Raw genomic sequence first — 11,454 nt, forward strand, 5'->3', positions numbered from 1 at the left:
TCAAATAGGAAAGCCTATATTAATTAAAAAATATTTATATATCCTAGAAAAATCCTACAGGCATAGTGATAATTGATGACGAAACGCATGAAAATCGCCTTCAAATGTATCACATGAGAGGGTTGGAAATTATTGCGACTATATACATTAAGGTGTTTTCACAAACAATTTATTTTAATTGATTGGTATAATTATTTGCGAAAATTAGCTATGTTCCTTGTAATTTTGGCTGCATCAACAAAAAATATTCAAATTCCTGTGTCGATTTTTTTTTGTCCTTAAAAAATCGTTGTTCCACGAGATACCTTTGGAAATATATAATACAAATACCATACCGATATTTAGGTATTGATAAGGTCACTTACATTTCGTATACAATTACAATTTTACATCACATATCGTAACAGCATGCCTCAAGCGACAAAAAAGAAGAAAATTAACTAAATGTAATCATCAACTGAAAGAAAAAAACATTGTCAAGTGTTTCTAAGTTACGTAACATATTTTTATGTTTCTTCAGAACAATTATAGATATGGAAATACGATAAGAATTCATTGTATATATTGTCCTTAAAAAAAATCCTTTTTCCGGACAGTGAATTTATTTGCAAACTCTAGAGAACTAACCCACTTCCTAATAGCCGCTTTTCATTTACTGGAAAAAAAAGTTTCCGCAAAAATATTTCTTAGATCAATCCTGACATACCGTATCGGTCAGAAAAAATCAGAAAAAAGTGGCCAAATATTTAATAAGCAACTAATATATTTTGCCAGCCAACAATTTTTATCGACTTTTTTTACCCGACTAAAATTTTTTGCCGATTTTTTCTTAACAAATTATTTGTCAATTTTCTTTGTTTGGCCAATTTCATTGCCCGTTTTTAACTTCAGTATTACCTATGAAACCATAAAGGCAATAGAAAGAACACAAAAAAACAGCCTCGTCTCAGTCTCACATTGTTCCAACTAATCGTTACATATGACAAAGAAAGCCGAGAAGAAAAAGACGAAGTAGAAGTTGATGACCAATGCAGGGAAAATATTGAAATGAAAGAAAAAGAAAAGTGAATTATCTAAATTAATTGTTTTATATAGTTTTCAATGTCCTCTTGTTGAAGCATAAAAATTCAACTTTTCGTGTATGGTCGTTTTCGATTTAGAAGTTAGTAAGCAAAAAGCGACTAATTTTAAATTTTAGTTAGCAAAGTGACTAAGTTTTGTCAAAGTGACCAAACTCTTTTTCGACTTTTCTTCGCCGACTTTCTTTGAAGTAACTTCACGGCAAAAAGGGGAAAAGTTTTAATTCTGTTCTTATTAAAAAAAAGGCTTGCAAGAAAAAGAAACTGCAAAAAAACTGTGTGGGAATTAAAAACATAACAAAAAAACACAAAATGAGAATATAGCATCTTACATATCCCTGATCAGGAATTATTTTCCCCCTGTTTTGTTATATTACCATTAGATTTTGGGGAATCGTGGAGGAAGTATTTCGTCAACAGATTTTTTAAACTAGAAAGGTTGAGTTTATCAGTGTGTGAGGGCATACATTGATCAATTTAAATAAAGTCATACTTGTTATGTTAGACAGACATGTGTATTCAGCATGAAACGAAAGAAATGAGTAACCAATGTTTTTATGTTTGTTTAATTGCTCATATGTTTTTGTTCAATATCTTTAAAACAATCTTGAATATCATAGTGGAATTATAGGATATACTTAAACGTTGCTTCCGAAATCCAATGTCAGTTAACATGATTTTTAAATCTGTATCGTTATTTTAGTGTTCTTTTCGTGCGTAAAATAATCCTTGAACATTAGATTCGAAGTACTTTGAGTTGTTTTTGCTTTTACTAAAGCACTTTAAGATACTATGGCAGTATATTTACCTCTAACAAAGGCGCACTTGTCGAAACAAAAGTGGTAATATTTGCACATGCGATGGTTGACTGGCGTGACAACAGACTGATAATTGTGTGGCTAAGCTTAGCAATCGCATTGTGCCCTCACAAACGTGATATGTGAAAACAATAACAGGATCGAAAAAAAAATCGTAAACATTTTTTTTATAGCCAAAATGCTTGGGAAGAGGATTAGAACTGGCAAAGAAAGCGGGTCGTTTATCATATCTTTCTGTTTTTAATTAGAATTAAACAGACATGGATGTCTCAAACATTTATGTCACTTAGTCTTAGAAAATCTATTTCCAAATATTTAGCAATAGGCGTTCACCTTGTCTATCTCCATACTTTTGTGGCCTTGCACAAAGTTTTTCACGTTCTTGTTGCCAAGTTAACAAGAAGAAAAAACAAACTTACCCACCATGGCAATGATAAAAAAATGTTTTATGTTTGTTTGAATAACAAATTATGTTTGTTTGCAGTGTCGTGTTCTTTATTTGCTTTTGGCAAAAACGTTTAAATATGTTGTATACGAATGAAGGTAATTGACTGAACAAACAGACAACGTCGTTTATCAAACAAAACATTTGAAAAAAGAAGGCTCGACGATCCCTCAACAAGAGGACGAAAAGATAAATCAATAATGTCTCATAAAGAATCGCAAATCACCTTGGTTTTATTGTTGTTATTGGCTGGCGTGGTTTTATCTAGTGGTATGTAAAATTACTCGTCTCCTTTTAAATCAAGTTCTTAAATGACTTTAGACGTTTGCGTTTACCATTGAGGTAGTTAAGAGACTTTAAAAGAGTATTTGCTTTTCGTCATTTGTCAACATGTAATGTTTCTGAGTATTTAGACTTGTGAGGGACAAGTAACTTTATGCGATCAGTGTCCTTTTATAGTAAAGCTTCTCGATGAAAACTCGAATGATTTTTCTTTATTTTTTATTGGGAAAGGATTATTTGTCCCTAGAATTCTTCCCTTGAGAATTTTACAAGATGCCTAAAACAATTCTATTTAAGCAGTGAACGATTTTACTATGAAGCAGGACATTTGGAGAATATTGTACCTTCACTTGCTCGCTTTGTTTAAGACCATATTAGCCAATAGCTTCTTTTAACCTCATCATGAGAGAATAAAAAAACTAGCCTGGTTGTGTGGAAATATGACACAAAAACACACTGCAACCAGACGCTTAAAGAACAGTTTTTTTATCTTTTCTATGTTATCCTTTTTCAAGGCTTAAAAATCAACGGTGACGTCAGGAGACTGAATGACGTCATCCAATTTTTTATGCAAGTTTTCATTCATTTCTGTACCAATTATATTCCCAAGTTTTTTGTCGATCGATGTCCATTTTGTCACTTTCGGAGGAGAGAGCCTTGTTTAAATCCCTGTTGACTCTTCTAAGCCTCCATCGCCTCCATTTTGTCACTTTCGGAGGAGAGAGGCTTGTTTAAATCCCTGTTGGCTCTTCTGAGCCTCCATCGCCCTGCCTAAATAGAGTTTGAAGAAATTCGATTTTAACGAAGGTTTTTTGTTCGGCTTGTGACTTTAAGCAAAGTAAACAATGTCAAACATTTTTTCTGCTATACGTATATTTATGTTCAGTAACTGAGACATTAGTAAGAAAAAAATATTTCTATACACTCCAGACAGCAATCGTGATAAGCGTGACACCCTGTACTCTGTTTAAAACCTTGTAATAACATTTACATGTCAAAGCACTGGATATTGTGCAATCTGTCCAGCAGGAATACCAAGAGGTTTAATGTTTAACTTTGAAGTACAAAGACGTCAAAAGAATCTGTATACCACGCCCGTAGTCGAGGGTTTTAAATTTCACAGCGCGACGACTGCCACTGGTCAGAACGACATACATTTTTACATCACAGTAATGTTGAACCTTATTTGGTCCCAAAATGTTTTTAAAACTTTCTTTGTATGATATTACCCCTGTTGCCATAGTAATCATCGCTGAATAGGTGATGGGTGCAGAAAGCAATAAGACAATATTTACGTCTTTGAATCTTTATTATCATTTTAACAATCTTAAGTTTGTTTATATTCTTCTGTTTATATAGTTTATATTCTACTTTTGTTTTATTAAAGAATCTTAAAGCAACGCTGTCTAGAAGCCAAGGAGTTTATACCTCGCAGTTCGAGTTTATCATTGTTGAAAACGAGTGTAACTTACCTGTCACTTGACTGCAGGCTTTTTATTGTGAGCTTCCTTTCGATTTGCAGCCTCTTGAGAATGTTACAATCTTTTGAATGAAAAGAGTAAAAAAAGTCAAATAGCCTGTGTTTCTTTCTTGTATAGAACCAAGCACAACACCTATTTATGAAACGATGGATCCCAAAGCTCTTCAACAAGCAACAAGTCTAATGCAGATTAGAAATTACCTTAGTTACGCTGTTAACATGGATATTGTCTTTCTGGTGGACGTCAGTTACAATACAACGCAGTATCTCACACCATTGGCAGCATTGGGAAAACTTGCCACTTCGTGTTTGACAGGCATGCGTGAAGGTAACAACAAGATAGCTCTTATTACCTTTGGAAATACATCTAGACTGGAGTATGGATTTCGGGAGTGCTTTAAGGAGGGGTGCCTAAAAAATGTTTCGGACACAGTGATGTAAGTAAATCATTCTTGTATGTTTTTGTCTTTTCAGCTATGTAATGATCCGATTAAGCGCCCAGCATTTTAAGTATTTTAAGCTCAAATAAGTGCCCACCTGTTAAAAGGGGCGCTTAATCGAAAACTACTTTAAGTAACTGGGCGCTTATTTGAAAATTTTACTGTTTTTTCACTAAAACTAAGATGATATTGGTGTTGTATAAAAAGTAAAACTAAAAAACACTGAAAGGACTAATATTCATTTTGTTACACCTTTTGTTTAGTTTTAGTTTTCAGGAAAAAAAAATGAAATACACCTTTCCCGAGACTTATTCCTCTGATGTGCCGCAACTTTTTCTGTTGAGTTTTATGGAAATCGAACAACAGATTTGAATTCCTTGTCAAAAATGTGATAAACAAAGAAAATTTCAAAACAATGCAGCAAGGAAACAACTAGCTATTTTAATATTTAATTTAAATGTTTGTGGCATGTCCAACCTTTTTTGGAAAACGAGACGGGACATGGTAACTTGAGCATTAAGAAGACTTTAACTGTGATATATATCTCCTCAAAATAGCACTTCTTGTTGGAGTATCAAGTTAAACTTTTACACATAAACTAAACAAACTATGCTGAATTCAAATATGGTATTCATATTTTACGAGTTTAAACAAAGCATGACTCATGGTCCCGGGAAAGGTATATTGAAAAAACCGTTGTCCTTAATTTGTACAAAATTAGGAAAAATTTATAAGCGTCCCCCTCGATTAAGCGCCCATGCAAAAAAACAAAAAAATTAATAAACCCCCAGGGTGCTTGTTCGAATTATTACGGTATGTAATATTTACATATACTTCAAGTAAATTTTATAGGATCTTCAGAATTTCTTCTTCCTTTGAAACTCATTTTTGTCACTCTTTTTATCAGGTGAACAATAAGATTCAACCTTTAAAAAAAATCCGTGCTTTTTTAATTATAGCTATCATAAAATATATTAGAATCAAAATAAATCTTTTTTCACAAATTACAGGGAGAGATCAGAGGGCCGGAAAATTGGCAAAGGATTACGATACGCAAAACGTTTGCTGAAGAAAGAACAGCGGGACTATAAAAAGGGAAGTCATCAAAACCACCCAAGAAAACAATGCATTGTATTAGTCACGTTCGGAGTTGATGTAAGTGAAAATGAGTTTCCCATGGTGCCAAGAATATTAGGTAATGGTATTGACATGATCGTCATCGGAGTTGGAAAAAACGCTGCTAAAGATGAGGCGACTCTTAATAGTATAACAAAGCCCTATACGAAACAGTCCAAAAGAAGTGGAATGATTCTGGTGACAGAACACTCAGAGTACTTGTTCACTCTACTGGAAAATGCTGTCAAATACAGTAAGTGATTTCAAAATACTTGTTTTCGAAGTATTTGTTTATAAAAAATGTTTATTTTATACCTGACGTAGCTTGATTTTTAATGCATAACAACCGCAGCTTTTTTGTGCGTGAAGCGAAATTATTTCAAATTAGACTGGAAATGCTATGCATCGAACATCAATTTATATTTTCTACCCAACAAAGAACAGAAATTATATATGCCAATGAAAAGCGACGCCAGAAATTAATGCGACGGGTGAATATCTATATTTACAAGCGCGCATAATCTCTCATTGGTAAGCTGATGAAGACATTTCTGGGGTCGGAAACTTAAATTTTGTATTACTGACCTGAAATTTATAATCTTATCGTCAACCTAACACAAGGATTGCTTAAAAAATGTTTAGTAATATTATCTTTTACCATTTTAGCCTGCTTCTAGTAGATTCCAGGATGATAGATATGTATAATTAAGAAGTATTTAAACATGCAGACGAAGTATCTGTAAACAGATATTATTTTAACGAAGAATCAAGAAATATTTGACAAAGTTTACGAACGACTGGCACAAACTGAAGGACTTTATGATAACAAAGAGCTCGCAAGAACTGAAAGTCAACGCAGTAGTTTAATTCTTATTTTGACTAGTTGTTTGGTTTTTTTATAATATTTTTGTTTGTTAAATATTTCTCTTTCTTGTTTATATAATTTTAGTATTTATGTGTACTTCACTTTTCCATATTGGTGTTACCTCAATTGTCGAAACAAAAATGTGACATACAAGTAGGTTGCCCCGATATTAAACGCAACAGAGTTTTTTGCAGATTAAGTCGAGATTAAGAAAACGAAATAAAGAGTTTAAAAAAGTTTTGCTACATAGTCACCGGATATTTAAGAAAGCATTTGTTGCAGAAAAAATTTTATACAAAAACAGTGTTCGCTTATAACTGGAAATTTCATTGTGAATTCAATATAAAACACTAGTAAAAATGCATTACATTGAATTTTAGCCGCATGGACCAAAAAGCTCCAGTATATAACAGAGTGATATTCAATGAAAATTTTTCTTAATTGGGCGAGTTATCAATCTTTATAGCTGGCTTTATAAGCATAGTTATCTTTCATCACTATTCTGAAGTTAAAAGGTTTCTAACTTAAAAATTGTACTTTAAAAGTGATAAGTTGGTACGTTACTGTCACCATTTCATACAATTTCATACTGTAACCCTATTGGAGTGCATTTTAGCCAATCTAGGTGGCTGAAGGTAAGTCTTAAACATAACAGTCCTTTAGTCAATTAATACAAAAAAGTTCCATATATTTACAATTAGGCCTCTAGTAAAATGGTCCCCATTCATAGCACGGCATTTTTTTTGTTTAATGAGAAGGAGAAGTTTATATCAACCAAATAGACTTACGCTATTACTTTACATTATTTCTTTAAGTAGCACAAACAGGAGGTTAAGAAATAAATATAACATTTGGATTAGAAGTTTTGGTATTATTTATCATTACCTAATATTGTATATTTTGCATTGATCTTATGTCGATATGTTTAAAATGAAACATTTTGGTATATAGTTGTTGGTAATGAAAATAAGTAAATTCTGATTACATTTTATGCCACCTGAACTTTGCAGACTCGGCCTTGCTTCCAGTATCCCAATATGACATCGATTTTTAACAAATGTTGAAGTGTTTTGAGTCACGATTTGTTTATGATAATATTAGATGTAAACTTAATTTGTTGACATTGACGAGAATCTTGTATTGGAGAAAAATAGCTAAATAAAAGAATCCTAAATTATCTGTTGAGTTTCTAACCCAGACTTTGTTTTTAAATAATTATAGACAGAATTTTACCAATGAAGAATGCTGGTATTGACGTGTAGACAACGATGCTTTCAGCATTTGTTTCTACACCTGAAACAACATATTACCCGCGTTCTATCTTACGGCTTTGAAAAGTCACGCACCCCCAACCACCCTCTTCCATCCAAAGTTGACGAAGATAGCATGGTGTTGACATAAATCTTTGCACCAATATGTGTTAGCGCATTGAAAAAAAATTGAGAAGAAAATATATTGATTGACGTCATTTATTTAGGCTAAAAAAGGGCTAAATGGTGGAGAAAAAATCTTACAAATAACTTGATGTGCGTAATTACTTGATATATGCATAAAAAGATTAAAATAAAGTGGTTAATAAAAATATATAAGAACAACCCAATGGCAAAACACGTGACGTCATAACAGAGCGCCGTGGGAAGAAAATAATTTAATTTTTTTTGTATTATTTTATTGAAATAATGCAAGTGGCCTTAAATAATCTAGCGCCAAATTGGAGATCACGTTGTGTAAATCTTCTTTCTAACTGCGAATATGAATGCATTTCATATATTGTCAACTTAAGAGGATTGACATTAATTGAAGTGGAGTGTAGGAGTACAGGCGTGTCTAAAATAAAATATGTATGACCTACTACGTAAGAAAAAGTTCGTATAGATTCAACTTAGCGTAGATTCAATTCTATTCAAGTTAGGGTATGAGATAAAGGAGGTATAGAGGGAAGTTGCGGTTGACTCAGGAATTGATTTTGGTGTGTGGTTACAATGAGACAATTTTGGTGTGTGATACAATGAGACAATGAATTACTAGCAAATTACGAAAAAATATATATACTTCCATGATAGCGATAGTTTAATCGTTAAGACTTAACATTTCGAAATAAAATACAGTAATAATAGATTTAGTCAAACGTAGCTCTTCGAACCCGTTTTCTCTCCATAGAGAAATACTGTAAAAGTACAATATTAATATGGAGCGCGTTATGCTGCAATAATAATGAATTGCCACAAAGAAATGTTTAAAAAGTATTATAAACCTCACTTCAGACCGTTGTATTTCGACAAACCGTTTCTATTAGGAAAATTATCACAAGAAGTACAAAATTCCAAAAACTTTAACCAGACACAATACTTTGAAAAAATAATGAATATGACAGCAAAAATTTTATTCTGGCACAACCGCTAGTTTCCAATTTGTGTTTAAATAATCTCTTACGTCAATATCGCTATTCAGTCCCAGACAATTGATAGAAAACGTGACAGCAGCTTTTTACCAAAGAAAACAGAAAAGTAAAAACTTATACTTCCATGATGTTATGTACTGCTTGAATGCGATATCAAAAAATATTTTTTAAATTTTCATTTGTTTTGTCTCATTTGTAAACACTTTTTGTTTGAAAAATCACTCAGGTCAACATTGCTATTCATTTCCAGGCCATTGTTAGAAAACGTGACAGCAGCCTCTTATGAAAGAAAACAGAATAGTAAAAACTAACTTGTGCTTTCACGATGTTATGGACTGCTTGAACAGAATATCAAAAAATAATTTTTAATAACTTCATGAAGTTTAGAAGTACTACGAACCCTTCTCAAGCAAAAGTTTTAAAATGAAATTTTGAAATAATAAATTAATTGGGTTAGAGAACACTTAATTCCCTTTACTGAATTCTTTTCTAATTTTTTTAAACAATAATGCATTAAAATGGAACAAGAGTGTTGCGTTGGTTATATGACTACATATTTCTATAATGTTGGTTACCAGGTGGTTAACCAGGTGCTGCGAAGGAGATATACAGGTGTTATGAATAATATACAGACCAGATTTACGGAGTATATTTAAAAAATATTTTCATTTAATTGTTACATTATTTGCTTTGAACGTAAAGTATTGTTTATTATTGTAACTTTTTTAACAATTAATTTTGTCACAAACTCCAATTATTTCAATGTATTTCTATGTATATGAAAATTCTGTGACATTTTTCTCTTCGGATCACTTATCTTCATTCCATGCACAATGCAAAAACTGTTATCCAATTACCACTTTCACTATCAAACCTAAAACAGTCGACATTTGCTTTATACATAAAACTAAGTATTGACACAGGGGTCATGTTTTCAATTCTTTATACTTAGTGGTGTTTACACCCATGCTGAGTTTTGATTCATAAAGCTTGCTCTAATGATAGTTAAATGTAAGATGTATAGCTTTGTTGTAAAGCGTTTTACTGACCATTCAGAAAAATCACGAAAATAGTTTTCAGGCCAGGAAACCGTTTTATTGACGTCAGCAGGAAATAGAAAAAGCTGAAATATAAAGTATTATATATCAACTAGTCGATAAATCCCGTGGAGTAATCCACTTAGGCAGAAGAACAATGGAAAAATAGGTTGTTTTAGTTTTTTTGCTGACGTCAGCAGTGCAACTACAAAATAAATATATTTTTTTAGAAATTTGTATACCTGTTGCCTTCATCGTATAGATCTTGAAATGCTGATCAAGAAAATTTATATGATCATGTATCTTTGACAAACGGTTGCAGAGATATCAAGGTTTAAAGGTCAGCAAAGTCCCTACCAAAAGTTACAAAAAAAAATTCTTAACAAATTTGTACACCCGTTGCACTCATCGTATTTTGACAAACGGTTGCAGAGATATTGGGGTTTGTAGGTTTTGTGATGACGTCATCAAACCGTCTATTCCGAAACGGATTCAGGGAGACTCAGGTTTGGGAAACTTACCCAAATTGGTTCCAGGTGGTCCCTAGTTACCCACGCAGGAGGTGACGTCAGTTATTTCCATCCGTTTCCAAGTTATTTAGCCTTAAATTTAAAAGTGCAATGCAATGGCTTCACTAATCTTAATATACTTTCCTTTGACGTCAATATTGCTTTAACGTCAAAGTTTGCTAATTTACAGAACAAATTTATAGGCGATGTTTTATAGACTTTATCACAGAAATTTTATCCACTTTGCAAAAGTCACAGACAGAAGCTCCGTATTATTATAAGAGATGGGAAGTACATTTTACTCTTCATCAAAACGATTTAAAAGGTCATTTATTAGAATTGATAAAGTCACAGGTTTTCAAAATCCCAAGTATTCAACTTTAAATATGGTCCTCGTTAAAGTCGTTGCCAAATCATCATCAGAGTCGCCGTCAAAGTCATCGTTTGATTCTTCACCTGAAGTATCAACCTCTTAATTTCCGTTTGTATTTTCCAGTTTCTAGCTAAGTATTTTTCAAGCCATGGTATGTACATAATCGTTTTCCAGCGACACAACTGCTAGACAATAGCCGAAGAACCTCAGCAGAAGGTGAATCGCTAAGCATCCAATCGATGTCTAGCTTCTCATTATTTAATAACCATCCTTTTTGATGAGGCGAAAGAATATAGAGGGTTTTGGACCAGCGCCCTTTTAACACTAGTGACATAGGTTCTCTTTTAACAAAAGGCTGTTGGTTTTCGGCTTAAGTGACAAACACGAAAGTCCAGCGAATGGCGGTGGAAAAGTCCATGATCACTGAGGACAAATACAACAACTTAAATCTTCAATGAAACTAAAAATAACAGAAAAGTTCCGTAAATATGTTGAATATCAGCTATTTATTCGATGTAAAAACTTGTCTTGCATTTAACTTAAGCTTTCTAATAAAATAGACTTCAATCCTTTTGAACTAGCTAGGTAATTATATCCTTCAAAATTTTG

At 32.6% G+C, this 11,454-nt stretch overlaps 1 protein-coding gene across 1 annotated transcript; it reads left to right on the forward strand.

The window, feature by feature from the left end:
• Window positions 1-2,186: 2,186 nt before the first annotated feature.
• On the forward strand, window positions 2,187-7,712 carry LOC130626015 (uncharacterized). The gene is made up of 4 exons (XM_057441129.1): window positions 2,187-2,612; window positions 4,223-4,541; window positions 5,555-5,913; window positions 6,327-7,712. Exons 1-4 carry the CDS (start codon window positions 2,543-2,545, stop codon window positions 6,335-6,337), a joined length of 759 nt encoding a protein of 252 aa, XP_057297112.1. The 5' UTR covers window positions 2,187-2,542; the 3' UTR covers window positions 6,338-7,712.
• The last annotated feature ends 3,742 nt before the right edge of the window (window positions 7,713-11,454 follow it).

Source organism: Hydractinia symbiolongicarpus, chromosome 14, assembly GCF_029227915.1.
Source record: "Hydractinia symbiolongicarpus strain clone_291-10 chromosome 14, HSymV2.1, whole genome shotgun sequence".
NCBI classification, from domain to species: domain Eukaryota; kingdom Metazoa; phylum Cnidaria; class Hydrozoa; order Anthoathecata; family Hydractiniidae; genus Hydractinia; species Hydractinia symbiolongicarpus.

Coding starts and splice junctions, on each gene's coding strand:
- LOC130626015 (XM_057441129.1), top strand. CDS start 2,543: ATGTCTCATAAAGAATCGCAAATCACCTTGGTTTTATTGTTGTTATTG. Junction 2,613..4,222: donor TGGCGTGGTTTTATCTAGTG/GTATGTAAAATT, acceptor TTTCTTGTATAG/AACCAAGCACAACACCTATT. Junction 4,542..5,554: donor AATGTTTCGGACACAGTGAT/GTAAGTAAATCA, acceptor CACAAATTACAG/GGAGAGATCAGAGGGCCGGA.